The sequence below is a fragment of the Engraulis encrasicolus genome, chromosome 2 (genome assembly GCF_034702125.1).
Source record: "Engraulis encrasicolus isolate BLACKSEA-1 chromosome 2, IST_EnEncr_1.0, whole genome shotgun sequence".
NCBI classification, from domain to species: domain Eukaryota; kingdom Metazoa; phylum Chordata; class Actinopteri; order Clupeiformes; family Engraulidae; genus Engraulis; species Engraulis encrasicolus.
The window spans coordinates 14,293,895-14,310,782 of NC_085858.1; the positions used below are offsets into that span (position 1 = coordinate 14,293,895).

The following is a 16,888-nucleotide window of genomic DNA, read 5'->3' on the forward strand; positions in this document are numbered from 1 at the left end:
GGGTTTGTAATATTATATGGCACTGACGATGTGTCCAAGTAGCACCTAGTGGTGTATTCAAGAACTGACATGTCTGGCCTTTGCAGTGACCATCTGGAAAGACTGGATGACGACCATGAACAGGCCATGGATGACGACTGGAGAGACAGTTGGCAGCACAGGAAGACAGCAACCGGGGCAAAAGGGCTAGCACCCCGAACTGCAGCTTCTGTGAAGGAGCATCCAATCAAGCTACGATGAACCCTACTGAACCATACCCCCAGGGATTCCCGAGAGGGGGGGAGGATGAGAATCCCAATCGGACGGATTTACCGGCACTGACCCTGGCAAACGGACAATCGACAATGAGCACAGTCTGCATCTGCGGCAAGGTTTGCAAAAACCCGACAGGTCTGAAAATCCATCAGACCAAGATGGCCTGCCTGAAGGGAGGAAGAGTGAAGCAACGCACAGGAGCAGTGGCTAGCACTACAGACAAAGTGCTTGTCACAAACCCTGGTCAGACGGAGGAGGAGCCAGGCCCGGAGTCACCCCACAGTGTCCGGAACCTCCAAGCTGCACCAGTCCTCCCGCAGGGTGGAACACCAGAACACCGCCGGGTCAAGTGGCCTGCCGCAAACAACAAGGAGTGGCTTCACCTGGACATGGACCTAGACAAGATCATGGAGACGGTGAAGGGCGATGTGGACCACAAGCTCCAGGCTATGTGCACCTTGATAACATCGATGGGCGCTGAGCGCTTTGGTGTGTCTGAGAAGCCTGCGAGAAGGGAAGCATCGAGACCCAACCGGCGAGAATTCAAGATCAGCCAACTGAGGCAGGAGCTGAAGACCTTGAAGCGCCAGTTCAGGGCAGCAAACGAGGAGGAGAGAGGCGCCTTGTCCGAACTCAGGCAGATCTTGAGGAGCAAGCTAATCACACTCAGGCGAGCTGAATGGCACAGGAGGAAGGGGAAGGAGAGGGCCAAGAAGCGGAAGGCATTTATCACCAATCCCTTCAGCTTCACTAAGCGTCTACTGGGGCAAAAGAAGAGTGGCAACCTGACGTGTCCTGTAGAGGATATTAACCACCACCTCAGAACCACCTTCAGCGATCCTTTAAGGGAGCAAGACCTAGGCCCCTGCGAGTTCCTGGTAAAACCGCCAGAACCTGTGGTGCAGTTCAACACCGCAGAGCCTACCCTGAAAGAGGTCAAAGATGCAGTGAAGGCCGCAAGATCAAGCTCCTCCCCTGGCCCCAGCAAGGTCCCATACAGAGTGTACAAGCAGTGTCCCAGGCTGCTTGTGAGACTCTGGAGGATCTTAAAAGTGATCTGGCGCAGGAAAAAGGTTGCCGCCCAGTGGCGTGCTGCAGAGGGAGTCTGGATCCCAAAAGAGGAGGATGCTAGTAACATCGACCAATTCCGCATCATCTCGCTGCTCTGCGTCGAAGGGAAGATCTTCTTCAAGATTGTGTCCCTCCGGCTAACAGACTTCCTCTTGAAGAACGGTTACATAGACACCTCAGTACAGAAGGGTGGAGTCCCAGGCGTTCCAGGATGCCTAGAGCACACCGGTGTGGTCTCGCAGCTCATCCGGGAGGCAAAGGCAAGCAGAGGAGATTTGGCAACACTATGGCTGGACTTAACAAACGCCTATGGATCCATCCCCCACAAACTCGTGGAAACAGCGCTGACAAGACATCATGTGCCACTAGCCATCACCAACCTCATCCTGGACTACTATAACAACTTCCAGTTGAGGGTAACATCGGGATCGTCAACATCTGCCTGGCAACGCCTGGAGAAGGGTATTATTACAGGCTGCACTATCTCGGTGCCACTCTTCTCCTTGGCGATGAACATGATCGTGAAGTCGGCTGAGGTGGAATGCAGAGGCCCTCTGTCAAAATCCGGAACGCGGCAACCCCCAATAAGAGCATTTATGGACGACCTCACAGTCACCACAACATCTGTGCCTGGTTGTAGATGGCTACTGCAGGGACTTGAGCGGCTCATCTCTTGGGCAAGGATGAGCTTCAAGCCTGCCAAGTCCAGGTCGCTGGTCTTGAAGAAAGGCAAGGTGGCCGACCGGTTTCGCTTTGCAATAGGAGAAACCTCAATTCCATCAGTGACGGACAAACCCGTGAAGAGCCTGGGCAAGGTCTTTAACAGCTCCTTGAGGGACTCCGATGCACTCAAGCAAACCAAGGCTGACCTGACTGTGTGGCTCACAGCCATAGACAAGTCGGGGTTGCCAGGAAAATACAAGACCTGGATTTACCAACACGGAGTCCTGCCAAGACTCCTTTGGCCCTTGCTTGTGTATGAGGTGCCCATGTCAATGTGGAGACTCTGGAAAGAACCATCAGCCAGTTTCTGCACAGGTGGCTGGGGCTCCCTAGATCCCTCAGCAGCATTGTGTTGTATAGCCATTCCACCATGCTGCAGCTTCCCATCAGCGGCTTGTCGGAGGAGTTCATGGTCACACGCTCCAGGGAGCTGATGATGTACAGGGACTCCTCTGACAAGAAAGTTGCCACCGCAGGAATCCAAGTAAAAACTGGGAGGAAGTGGAAGGCCCAGGAAGCCATTGACAGAGCAGAGGCACGGCTGCAGCACAACATCCTAGTGGGCAACACAGCAGTGGGTCGGGCCGGGCTTGGTAGCTTCCCCAAACCTCGCTATGACAAAGCTGGAAGAAAGGAGAAACGGCAAATGGTGCAGGATGAGATCCGAGCAGAAGTGGAGGAAGACCGGCGGATCAAGATGGTGGCCATGTACCAACAAGGTGCCTGGACGAGGTGGGAGCACGCCGAACAGCGTAAAATCACCTGGCCAGAGCTCTGGAGACTAGAACCCCAGCACCTCAAGTTCCTCATCCAATCCGTTTATGACGTTCTTCCAAGCCCAACCAATCTACAGCGCTGGGGTATAGCAGACACTGCGGCATGCCAGCTGTGCGCGAGGAGAGCCACACTGGAGCACATCCTCAGCTGCTGCCCGAAGGCCTTGGGGGATGGGCGGTATCGCTGGCGTCAAGACCAGGTCCTCAGGGCTCTGGCAGATACGCTCAGCACTGCAATAACCAACTGCAGATACCAGCCCCCCTCCAAGAAGTCCATCACCTTTGTCAGAGCTGGCGAGCAGGCACAACATCAGCCAGGTTCCTCTGGAGGGCTTCTCACCACAGCACGGGACTGGGAACTCAAAGTCGACCTGGGGAGACAGCTTAAGTTCCCAGAGCACATCTTTTCCACTTCACTCCGCCCTGACATGGTATTAACATCGGAGTCAACAAAGCAAGTGGTCCTGGTGGAACTTACCGTCCCCTGGGAAGACAGAGTGGAGGAGGCCAACGAACGCAAGAGGGCGAAATACGCAGAGTTGGTAGCTGAGTGTCGGAGCAGGGGCTGGAAAGCCTGCTGTGAACCAGTCGAGGTGGGGTGCAGGGGTTTTGCTGGCCAGTCACTTCCCCGCACCTTGAAGCTCCTTGGAGTGAAGGGTCAGCTGTGCAGAAAAGCCATCAGGAGTAGCACAGAGGCAGCGGAGAAAGCCTCTAGATGGCTATGGATCAGGAGGGGGGATCCTTGGAGTAGCGGGCCACTTGGACACAAGTCGGGGGCTGATCACCCCCGGCTGGGTCGCCTGGTGAGGGTGTTTGATGATTAAAGACCCGAAACACCCAGTGATCGCAGGTTCATCACTGACGATGTGTCCAAGTAGCACCTAGTGGTGTATTCAAGAACTGGTATATTGTAATTATGAAAAAAAATATTGCATGTGGATGAGATGAATTATATTGTAGTCTTTATTTTCATCATTTCAGTTGGCTGTTCAAATATATAAAGAGCAGGTGGTTATGGCGCAGTTCCCCTTTACAGGGTTTTTGTGCAGCTCTCTAATGTTTTGTGTCACTGTGTGTGTGCGGGCACAGTAATAGACAGCCGTGTCTTCAGCCTTCATACTGTTCATCTGCAGATACACTTGGTCCACACTGCTGTCTCTGGAGATTGTGAACCGTCCCTCCACAGATTTGGAGTAGTACTTGTCTAATCCAGTTGGTGCCGATATATATGCCACCCATTCCAGGCCTTTTCCTAGAGGTTGCCTAACCCATGACATTTGAGCACTGTCATCACTTATCCCAGAGTATGTGCAGACCAGTTTATGAGATCCTCCAGGCTGAACCAGTGCTGATGGGGATTCTGACAGTGTCTGTGCCTCACCAGCTGCAACAAACATGTAATACATTTATACACCACAATCACACTAACAAACACAAATAAATGAACAAAAGACTCTTCTTCGTTTGAGGCAAATAGTTACAGTAGCCTAGTTACCTGTCAAAATGACAACAGGGAGAATCACACAAACTAAGAAATTCATCGCTGATGCTGTGGCTGTGGCTGTCCCTCTCTATGTAGAGCAGTTGTTGTAGAGTGTGGGGGTATATATTAACCCATTGCAAAGAAGGTTTTTGATTTGCATCTGGTTCATGTATGTGGTCATGGGAGGAGTCAAGTGCCATGAAATGTTCTGTGTCAACAGAGTTCAACTGATTTTGTTTCCCTTATATATTTCTCATTTACAATTTAAAAAGTGGAGAGGACGCGTTCTCACACTATCACCTACATATTGTAACAGTTCTTAATTGGGTGCTGAATCCCACATAAAACATGAATGAATGAAGGAAGTGAAAGAGAGCACTCTTCAGATTTTTTCTTTGTTCATTCGCCCAAAAAACGCTATTTAGATTAATCATCTTTTACAATAGTATCCTGACCCGGAGGCAGCACAAGTTACACAATTAATATTTCAACAGTGACTGTGTCTGTACCAAGTGCCACTACATGATACTCAGTGAATAAAACAAATGTGATTAACTGTCCCAGTTCCTGCACAATTTACTAAAGGTATTTACTCAACTATAGCGTGTTAGTCTTCTTCTGGAGGTTTATGCATTGACAGTGCGTATGTGTGTGTGTTTGTGTGTGTGTTTTCTTCTTTTCAGCAAATTCAAAGCAAACATTACAACATGCTCAATTTTTCTCGCAATACTTAACATAAAAAGTTTAAGCTGAAGTTGTTTTTTGTATTATTGTTGAGACACATGCACATAACACAACCTAATCTTGTCATCAGGTTTATTTATGGTTGACATTTCCACAACCTGCTGGCTCATTGTGGATGAATAAAAAGTAGCTGATAGATTGAATTAGATACCCTCTGCAGACCTAAAGAGATAATGCAATGAGAATGGCCTCAGAGATGTTTAATGACATCTGTCAGTATAGTGTGAGATGTTTTTGTACGGCTCTGTGGTCTCATGTGTGACTGTGCCTGTCGAGCACAGTAATAAACAGCCGTGTCCTCAACTTTCAGGCTCTTCACTTGTAAGTTCAGTGTGTTGGAGCTTTTGGAGATGGAGAATTGGCCCTGGAGAGACTGGGCAAATGCCGTTCCAGTGCCGGTATCAGTCCAACCAATCCACTCCAGTCCCTTTCCTGGTTTCTGTCTGATCCAGTGCATGTTGTAGCTGCCCATGTTAATGCCAGACACAGTGCAGGACAGTGTGACTGACTCTCCTGGTGTCTTCACCACAGGACCAGAGGAGGTCAGAGACTGACCATAGACAGCTGGAAATAAGACAAAATGAATGTAGATGCTGTGGAGGACTCAAAGCGTACGCTTCACAGAAATATGCTAATTTGGATGTGCACATACCTACCATTTGAACTTGCTGCTATTAAGATTATTAGAAACATTTCTGATTTTGTTGTGCTGTGAGTCCCCTATCTGTGAGCAGATCCAGTGGAGTGATTATAGTATATATAGCCACGGGGGGAGGGCATTATTTGCATATGAATCATGATGCGTACTAGTCTGTTTCATGTTGTCTGTCTGTCTACTTGAGTTTGTTCTTCAAAGTATTTTTTGTCATTTTCTATTAGTAGACCTGTACATTATAGCTTATTCTGCACTCTTTATACTTAGGCTATGAAAGACTTTAAATCACATTGCAATATGTATAATGATAATAATGGAAGCAATTATGAAGAGACAGGAGAGGCAGAGACAGTGACATGAATTTAGGCTGGGGATATGCTTGTTGCAGGATACATGTAGGCTATGCATTTGTGTATTTATTGCATATTGTGCATGCTGTGAGAACCAGACACAAGGTACACATACTCTGAACAGACATAGCCTACTACTGTGTCATTATAGTTCTAAATCTTGTGAAATTTTGTCCAAAAAAACCTAAATTGTAAGGGTATAATATTATTATAATATATTTTTTAGGGGTTGAAGAAATTACTCTTTGTCGTAAATACAAAGGGTTTACATGCTGAACGTATTAGGCTATCATCTGAAATTAACATTATGCAATGGGACTAAACCGGATTAATCATAATAAAAGCAAATGTTGAAAACTTGGTCTGTAATGTAGGCCTCAAGATGAATTATATTGTACTGTCTTTATTTTCCACATTTCAGAATGTCTTTCATTCAAATAGTTACAATAGTTACCTGTCAAAATGACAACAAGGAGAATCAAACAAAATAGGAAATTCATTGCTGATACTGTGGCTGTGTCCCTCTCTATGTATAGAACAGTTGTTATAGCAGAGCGTGGAGATATATACAGTATTAAACCATTGCAAAGAAGGTTTTTGATTTGCATGTTCCATGAAATGTGGTGTGTCTCAACAAAGCTCAACTGCGATCTGGTTTACTTTATGATTGACATTTCCACAACCCACTGGCTCGTTGTGGATGAATAAAAGCTGATAGATTGAACTAGACTGCCCTCTGCAGACATAAAGAAATACTGCAGGGAGAATGACCTCTGATGTTTAATTGCATCTGTCAGTTATCACAGTGATATGTTTTTGTACGGGTTTGTGGCCTTATGTGTGACTGTGCCTGTCGAGCACAGTAATAAACAGCCGTGTCCTCAACTTTCAGCCTTTTCTCTTGTAAGTTCAGTGTGTTGGAGCTCTGAGAGATGGAGAACTGGCCCTAGAGAGACTGGGAAAATCCTGTGCTTGTGCCATAATCAATGTATCCAATCCACTCCAGTCCCTGTCCTGGTTTCTGTCTGATCCAGTGCATGTAGTAGCCATTGATGTTAAAATCAGACACAGTGCAGGACAGTGTGACTGACTCTCCTGGTGACTTCACCACAGGACCAGAGGAGGTCAGAGACTGACCATGGACAGCTGGAATCAAGAGAAAATTAGAGGACTTAGTGCAGGTAGAGGACTATGCCTCACAGAAATATGCTTCTTTGGATGTGCATACACTTACCATTTGAACTTGCTGCTATTAAGAGTATCAGCCACATTTCTGATTTTGTTGTGCTGTGAGTTCACTATTGATGAGCCGAATCAGTGGAGCAAATATAACCAAGGGCGGGGGTGGTAGACAGACAGAGGGTGGCGTATTCGCATATAACTTGCACATGCATAACTGCACACTTGAATCGAGTTTGCTGTTTCATGTTGTCTGTCTTTCTGCTCTATATCTCAATAGAATAGAATAGAATAGAATAGAATAGAACAGAGTAGAATGTAATACAACAGAATAGAATAGAATAGAATAGAATAGAATAGCCAGTATTGTCATTGTACATAGTAGTGCCATTAAAAGACTGCCTTGAAGGTGCACTCACATAAGTATTAAGAGTATAACATATAGCCTAAATAAAGGAGGTCTTTGTCATTTTCTAGACCTCCTTTATTTATATTTTATACTCTTTATACTTATGTGAGTGCACCTTGAAGGGAGTATTTTAATGGTACTACTATGTACAATGACAATAATTGCTATTATATTCCATTCTATTCTATTTTATTCTATTCTATTTTATTCTATTCATTTCTAATCTACTCATTTCTATTCTGTTCTATTCTATTCTATTCTATTCTATTCTATTCTATTCTATTCATTTCTATTCTATTCTATTCTATTCATTTATATTCTATTCATTAATATTTTATTTAGGGGTGGGCATAGATTAATTTTTTTAATCTAGATTAATCTCACTGTAATTATGAAATTAATCTAGATTAATCTAGATTAATCTAAATCAAAATGGCTCATTCAGAATAGGCACGCTAGCAAAATAATGCCGAAAAAAATCTTGGGGTTTCTTAAGACAGATGGCGCATTAGACCAGAGCTCATCTTTTTTTCCAAAATGCATCTCATCTTCAAAAAATGGTCATGTTGATACTTGGAGATGGAAAAATCACAGCAATATGTGTAAAGTGTGTCCGATATGTTAGGAAGCATTTACAGTTTAAGATAGGCTACTGAAATTTCAAAATGAACAGCACTATAAGCTGTAGAGGCAAATACAGATAAATCTATCAAACATTTAGGCTATTTAAACAATATTACCTCAACAATTCAGCATTTCTAATGGGCAGAGAGAGAGAGGGAGAGAATCTGCCACTGACTGTTAAAAGGAGCAGCGGCTCCTTAAAGAGAGGGAGGAGCTCTGCGCGTAGTAGGCACAACAGCCCTCAACGGAGCCAGGCTACTGGATATGCCTATCTAGAACCTACAGCACTGGCACACGGCGATTTGACAGTTGTTCTCAGAGTTAGAATGCCAGATGAGTTACAACTCGACATGGATTCAGTTTGCAAAAAAAAAAAAGTCCAGCGCGACAACCGCGATGTTTATTACCGTCGGACATGAGAATATCTCACTGAATCGCAAATGTGCGCGATTGCAACACAAACATTCAGCGAGAGTAGATATTGACAGTTTCAGTTTGACAATCTTCAAAATGCATAGGACTAGCACACGGAATGTTTTGCAATTATAGCACAGGCAAGATTTCTGGAAGTTGTTTATGTATTCCATGCAATGCGTGAGGAAATGTAGGCTATGTCGGGCTGGTAGCTACTCACACACAATAATGTCTCCCTATGATTCACCTCAAACAATAACGTCTCTTTAGTCTACCACTTATGAAAAAACACTCAAACAACAACTACCACGGCAGAGGGATGAATGTTTTCAGCATGCAAACACTTCATATTTAGTAGGTCTGCTGAAACAACGGGTGGAGAGAGGAGAAGCGACTGGACTGCAGTCTAAAAGCGTCTGTCAATTAAACGCTATGGTGACGTGCATACCCAAACTCCAAAGCTATATTTTGAGAATAGATTAACGTGCAATATTTTCTTTATCGCGCGACAAGAGTCTCACATTATCGCAGCACGTTAACGCCGATAACGGCCCACCACTAATTTTATTCTATTCTATTCTATTCTATTCTATTCTATTCTATTCTATTCACAGCTGCAGGATTTGCCTGCTGATCAATGCAGTGTGTGTGTGTGTGTGTGTCTGTTTGTGTGTGTGTGTGTGTGTGTGTGTGTTTGTTTGTTTGTTTGTGTTTGTGTGTGCGTGCATTTTTAAATCAAATTGGCTGATCCTAAAGACATATCACATGTCACTTCTAGTCTGATGAAGAAAGGTGCTTGACATATTCACCTCATATTGATTAGGTTTATCAGAACATTCTGCATTCTGCACCGCAGAGCCACTTGATATTATAAGCTCAAATTCGTATCGCTTTTTTTGTTGTTGGCCACGTATTTGCATTTCCACCTCAAATAAATTATTGAAGTGTTTGGCATTGTTGTTGTGTGATTGGAGTTCATTGAATAAACTGTTTCTGAAGGAACACAACTACAAGTAATGATTTTGTACAACACTGTTGTATTTGGCTTTGTAGAAAAATACTGAACTGATTTTTAAATTCTTCTTGCCAGTTTTGTTTTAAATATATGATATCACAGCAGGGTATAACCACAAGGAATATAAGCAACTTAGTTGGGGGTGTAAAGCATATATGAATCGTTGAATGAACAGGATTATATATGGAATATGTATTTTCTGATAGCTGACGGCTGACAGGAGGTTTTTGTATGGGGAAGCAGCGTGTTTGTCATGCTGTGGGCTTTCGAGTGCAATAATACACAGCTGTGTCCTCCGCCTGGAAGTGTTGGCCTTGCAAAAACACTGTAGTAGAGGATGCCTCTGCTCTGAAGCTGATCTTGCCTTTTAGGGAGTCCTTGGTTCCACTACTTCCACTGCCACACACATAGCCAACCCACTCCAGAACCTTCCCCACAGGCTGCCGTATCCAGTTGTAACAGTGACTTGTTGAGAACCCAGATATCTTACAGGAGATGGAGAAGGACTCCCCTGGTTTCACAACAACTGCACTGGGCTGGATGAGCTCAATGCCATTAACACCTGTGAAAAGCACTCAAATTAGTCAGCCATCGTTTTGAAAAGTATAGATGTTTAGACTATGAAGAATTTAATTGTGAGGCACATAATCAAAACCAATATTCAGTCAAATTAGAAAAACATGAAATATTATGATGATGACCAAAAAAATAAAAGTTTATTTCACTCACAGGTGGTAGCTGGCAGCAGCAGTAACAACAGAAGAGGTGTGGGAATCATGATGCAGCAGGAGATGAAGTGAAGAGAGTTGAGCTGCTCTACTGTCTTCTTCACCACTCAGGAACTGCTAAAGATCTGTAGTTACTTCCAGGCTGCTTATATGAGGAAGTTGAAGGGTTTCAAGGCAGACAATCCAGGATCTTATTACATCATACAGCATTTTCACATCTGGTCCCTTTCAGTCGCTTAAGCGAACTAAGAGTAGTGACTCAGCGTTTTTGCCGCATATGTGAAGGCTCCAAAGCGTACCCAGACCCCTCGGAAGCGAACCGTACTGAGACCTTGGTAGATCTAGTCTCAGTTCGGTTCGCATATGAGTTCTGGAAAGTTACACTTGTGACTAGGTGTAATAACTTAATGAGGACAGAGTGTGATAAAAAAGAAGAGTGACACACCATAAAAGCCTACCCTACCAGGACCAGAAAGATCAGCCAGTTCTTTTTGTAATACACTCACAATATGAACTGTCGTTTCGCTTTTTGGTCCATTTAAAGAGGACCGAGTTTGGTTCACTTAAAAGGCACCAGGTGTGAAAACCCTAATAGAAACGTATCACAGCATATCAGAACATCCTTCCTTTATCAAACTTTTAAGTTATCATGCAGCTGTTGTTGTACTTAGTGTAGGCCTATAGTGCATACCGTAGGATCCCAAAGACACAATCACTAATATTCAGACAATGACAACAACAAGAGCACTTACAGTCTGGAAATAGGCCTACTGTTTTACATGAACTGTCCATGATGTATTGGTTGAGTCTTTGAATTAGGCCTACTTTACATTTGAACAACATTGCATTTGACTTGATTGGCAGCTTATTTGGCAGTGTGTAGGCCAATTTTAAAAAGGTGTATGAGAAGCATTATTCACACTTGTATGTCTGCAATACACTTTCATTATTTACTCTCTGAGCATAATGGGAATAATAATGTACACTAAAGCAATCCTAAAGCACTACAAAATACTTTCATACCTAAAGAATAGTCTATTCTCCTGTTTATGTTCATGCAGCTGTGTTTAATGTTACATTAATGTATTATATATAATGTATTATATATTGTATAGGCTCAAATCATTATTTTTTAAACCATTCTTTTGTTATTACAAAAATGTGTCCGGCTTTCTTTTTGCATTTGCCCCTTGTGCATGAGTTAGACTTTATCAGGTTTTGTACACTGTAGGGCTATTTGTGTTTGTTTGTCAACAAACTTTACTTAAAGTCAGCTTATATAACTCTGATTGCAATCATTGGGTGATGGGAGGTTTTTGTATGGGGAGGCAGCATGTTTGTATCAGTGTGACTCTCGGGCACAGTAATACACAGCTGTGTCCTCAGGCTGCATATTCTGGCCCTGTAGAGTCACTGTGCTGCTGGAGGTGTCTCTGGAGATGCTGAACTTGTTTTTCAGTTTATCACTGTAAGCTGTGTTCCCAACATAGCAAATGTGCCCTATCCACTCCAGTGCTTTCCCTGCAGGCTGCCTTATCCAACTAGTGCGGTAATCGGTACTAGTCAGTGAATATCCAGCCACATTACAGGAGAGGCGTAGAGTCTGCCCAGGCTGGGTCACCATGGAGCTCGGCTGAGTAAGAACAACATCACTCCTCACACCTGGAAAAGGAGAATTAACATTTGAAACCAAATTACTTTGTGACAGATAATGTTTGTAATGTGAACCCCATATCTTGTTATATCTTGTGTCTTTGAGGACTCACTGTGTGCTGCTATTAGCAGTAGGCCTAGCAGATGTGTCAGCATCATGGTGTGATCTGGTCCTGAATCGCTGCACTGCTCCTGATATTGTCATTCAGGACAGAGGAGGAGCAAGAGGAGGAGTGATGTTCATTTGCCTACAGGAAGCACCCTGGAGGCACAGGTCAGAAGGCCTTCAAGGGCCGTCTTGACAGTTGAAAATTGAAAGTGTGGCCTAGTGATTCCTCATAACCTCGCTTTTTGTACATAATTCGATGATGTGACTGGGTGGTGCAGAGTATAGCAGAATACATGGTGCCTAGAGAAACAACAAAGTAAAGTAGGCCTATAGCCTAAAAACTCACAGCCAAAGCTGAATACATGATTTGATATGAGATAAAGAGGCGAGGTTTATCATGTGAAACTGCAATGACATATGAGGTAGCAATGATTGTATGCCATAGAGAAATTGAGTTAATTGTCCTACGTGGCTTCCAATGGCTGGAGTGACTCCATAATAGAGTCAGACTAGACATACAGTGCACAAACAGTGACACAAAGATATCCATTGTGCATTATCACATTTATTTTCACAAACGGAGTAGAAAGATCTATCATCTACAATTACACTATTCCAAGCTGCTATTTTCCATGCTGAAGGTACTAGAGTAATTCAATATCTGATTTGATGGTAAACACTGCCCCCTGCTGGTTTTTATGATGAATCTCAGCAGGCCATATACCTCTGCCGACCAGTAGATCAACTCTTAATGTAATATGGCAGCATACCAGAGATGGGACCAAGTCACTAATTTGCAAGTCGCAAGTAAGTCTCAAGTCCTTCCAATCAAGTCCGAGTCAAGTCACAAGTTACGACACATTTGACCAAGTCGAGTCCAAGTCCAAGTCATGCCAAAGCCAAGTCAAGTCCAAGTCCAAGTCTTATTTTTTCCAAGTCCTTAGCAAGTCACCTTGTATTCTATGTGCAATATTGACAATTACCTTTGGTCATGAATTCATTACCTGTCCACACTGCTTTGCATGTCCCCCTTCGCCAGTCATGTCCTTTACGAAAAACGACCATGGTATACCATGATTTCAGTTTTTTGAGCATGGTTCGGCATTGGTTTTTGGTTTTACTAGGTTTAACTATAAGTTGAACAATGGTTTTACACTGAAAACTAACCATGGTTTTACCACGGTTTATAATGATTCATTAAATTACTTTTATATTTTATCCAACACACATATTGGTGACAGTCCTTGGAGCAATGTGGGGTTAGGTGCCTTGCTCAAGGTCACTTCAGTCATGGATGGAGGTGTAGGGAGAGGTGGGTCTAAGGGTGGGATTCAAACCTGCAACTCTGTGATCTTCAGCCCAACTCCTTAACCATTACACCACAGCTGCAGATAAGCTTTCATGTTTTTTTGGGTGACCATGCAACCCACAAATGATCATATTTTTTTTAGCATGGCTTGTGACTATGGTTAAAGGTAAATCGTTTTATTTTTCTTTCTTTCATGCATTTTTTCACACTCAAATGCAAAAGAAATATATATTCATTGACTTGGAGGACTATTGCAAGTCATTGCAAGCTAAAACTGTCAAGTCGAGTCAAGTCTCAAGTCAATAGCATACAAGTCGAGTCAAGTCACAAGTCATTCCTAATATTGGCAAGTCAAGTCTCAAGTCGAGTCATTTGTGATTCAAGTCACAAGTCAGTCCAAGTCACAAGTCACAAGTCCACATCTCTGCAGCATACTGTACATAAGGTGTTTATTTGTGTGACTCTGAATCAACAGCTTGTCATATTTAATATATGTATAGTCCCAGTCCATTTGATTCCTTCTACTTATTTTTTACATACTTTATTTGCTTTTCTAAACACATCAAATTATTTTATTATTTTGTTGTTTGCGCCCTACAGTATATCTGCATAGAACTTAAATTTCTCACTTCAACATTCAACTTCTTTTACAATCTCTGCTTTGTAATACCGTATGTTGTAGGAAATTGTCATTTCCCTGTGAAGGGCATTCAGGGAGGTTTTTGCCAGGGGAAGCAGCATGTTTGTATCACTGTGGCTGTCGAGCACAGTAATAGACAGCTGTGTCCTCAGGCTGCATATTCTGGCCTTTCAGAAACACGGTGTTGCTGCTGCTGTCTTCAGTGAAGCTGATCTTGCTCTTTAATGAGTCTATGACAGAGCTGCTTGAAGAACAAATGGTCCCAATAAACTCCATGGGTTTCCCTGCTGGATGGCGTATAAGGGCAATAGCTGCTAATAGAGAATCCTGAGAACCTACAGGAGATGGAGACAGACTGTCCTGGAGACACCACCAGGTTACTTGGCTGGATGAGCTCAATGTCCTGAGCACCTGTGAAACAGAGATGGTTAGAAGTAGGTGAGAAATGATAGGAACACAGTAACACGGTTGTGCTTACACTCTTTTTAGGAATATCTTTGACTTACAGCAAGTAGCTGCCAGCATCATCGTCAGTAGAGAGGTGGTGGTCATCATGGTGACTTGGTGGAGGCTGAGCTGCTCTTCTGAGATCTGCAGAAGTGCAGGAGCTTCTGAGGAGCTGAAGGTCCACAAGCAGCTTAATATCTTCACATCAGGGGGAGGGACATGGTGGGGGAGGGGGAGACAAGGAGACGGATGTGAGAATCAAGTGTAAGAGAGGTTTGTGCAATGACTAAAAAAAACACCAACGTATTCTTACAATGCTTTTGAAAAAAATACTATCAAACTGATAGAAATATATTATAGAAAGCTCCAGGAGGCAGCTTAATAGGAGAAAGGGAATAGTGGCATTGAGAACAGGGCAGGATATGAGTTAAGGATAGTACAACAATTATTACATTATTATTACATTTCACTTAGCTCACGCTTTCATTTAATCAAAGCGACTTACAACTATTATTTTTCAGGGTATTGGTTACAGTCCCTGGAGCAATGTGGGGTTCGGCGCCTTGCTCAAGGGCACTTCAGCCATGGATGGAGGTGTAGAGAGGTCAGGGGGGATTTGAACCGGCAACCCCTAGATTGAAAGACCATCTCTCTAACCACTATGCCACGGCTGCCCCAACAATTAATTAAGCTGTTGTTTTTGTGAATATAGTTTTTTATTTGATTATATTTTATTATGATGTAAAGTATTATAAATCATCAAAATTCACGACACCATCAAAATAACTGTTGCATTTGGATAGCTGTCAGGTGTCCAAGATATTTTAAATGTAGGCTATTTGTTGTAGTCTACTTTTTTATGGTGGGTATACTGTATATTTGAGCATTTTTTGAAGTGGGTATACTGTATATATGTGTGCTATTCTAAATAATGGATCAATCAATTTTAAGTGGGTATACTGAAATCCCTGAAACTTTGAAGTGGGGTAGAATGCCCTAATGTGGGACATTTTTTTGTCACATCGACTTTGGTGGTTTATTAAAATTTAATGACAACATTTCAATACAAACAAATTACACCCTTGTCATCCTCAAGTTATGCTCTAATCAAATAAAACCTTTAAACACATATTAAAGGTGACATATTAAACCCCTTCATATATCAGTTAGAATTGGTCTATGGGTTACACAGAACATGTTCATGAAGTTATTTGCACCAAATCATCCAAACATAGAAGTTTAACCCACTCCCTTTCGTGTCAGTGCCAGTCACTTCTACATTGCGCCATTCTGCTCGGGCCCTAAGTAAACTGGTCTAGCCACGCCCCGTCCGTGGCTGCAGCAGGACGGACATCTACCTGCTACGACCAACTCAAATCGCCATGGCTGTCAACGGACCTTGTTTATCTGACCCGGCCGGCCCATATCGACCCAGATGCCGAACAAGAAGAGGAACGGCCTCGACCACCAAGAGTACAAACGCAGTTTCTGAATGGTTGGTTAACCTTGTAATCTAGACTAAATATTACAACTGAAGAAAATACTTTGTTACCGCACTGTCTTCACAAGGCAGGCTAGCCAGTTAGCCTACAGTCTTTAGCAAAGTAAAATCACCGTGTAGAACTATGGTCCTGTATTTAATTGTCATTGACCATTACGGTGATTATGAAACACTATCTAATATGATGATTACATCCCTTTGTTTTTGAAGTGTACACAGTGACTTTCGTGGCTGGGGCGAGGCGTTTTGCGTTGTCATAATGTCATTGTGATGGAACCCCCGAAAGAAAAATAGAAAGCATGTTGGTAAAGCAATTTTAGAAATCATGCTACTCTGACAATACAGAAGCTTTTAGCTTTCTGCAGAACATCGTTAAGGAGATAAAAAATATAAAACGCTAGAGGAAACAAGTTCATTTGTTTTTATTTCTCCCTTGCATAGGCGGACACTACGGAGCTATGCCAGCTGCAGATGACAGCTAACTGCTTGGAAGTCCCATGGTATAGTGCTGTTTATTTCTCTACATTTAGGGCTACCACAGGCTATGTCTCTTTATTACACGTTGGCAGAGGTGTTCAAAGTAAAAGTAGAGGTAAACAACTGCTAGTGCCTTCACTCTGGTCTACAGTCATCTACAGAGTGGTGTGCCTAAATCTGCACTGGCTGGATCACATTAGGGTTGTTCATTTTTTTTCGCAGTTAGGTCTACGACCTACCCATTCCCCAGAGGTACAATGGAATAACTGCTCCATGCAATGTACTTGTATTTTGCTAATGTACTTGGCTACTGTGGCCTTTGGTGC

At 43.2% G+C, this 16,888-nt stretch overlaps 2 pseudogenes and 2 gene segments (V, D, J or C); 1 reads left to right on the top strand and 3 right to left on the bottom strand.

Moving 5' to 3' along the window:
* Positions 1-247: 247 nt before the first annotated feature.
* Positions 248-3,707, top strand: LOC134468807 (uncharacterized; annotated as a pseudogene).
* Positions 3,708-9,949: 6,242 nt separating this feature from the next.
* LOC134459499 (Ig heavy chain V region 5A-like) lies at positions 9,950-10,476 on the bottom strand. The segment is given in 2 exon segments: positions 9,950-10,260; positions 10,428-10,476. Coding segments are annotated over 2 exon segments (360 nt in total).
* Positions 10,477-11,768: 1,292 nt separating this feature from the next.
* Positions 11,769-12,260, bottom strand: LOC134459510 (immunoglobulin heavy variable 2-26-like). The segment is given in 2 exon segments: positions 11,769-12,088; positions 12,193-12,260. Coding segments are annotated over 2 exon segments (366 nt in total).
* A 1,898-nt stretch (positions 12,261-14,158) lies between these two features.
* LOC134468815 (Ig heavy chain V region MOPC 141-like) lies at positions 14,159-14,689 on the bottom strand (annotated as a pseudogene).
* Between the last annotated feature and the right edge of the window lie 2,199 nt (positions 14,690-16,888).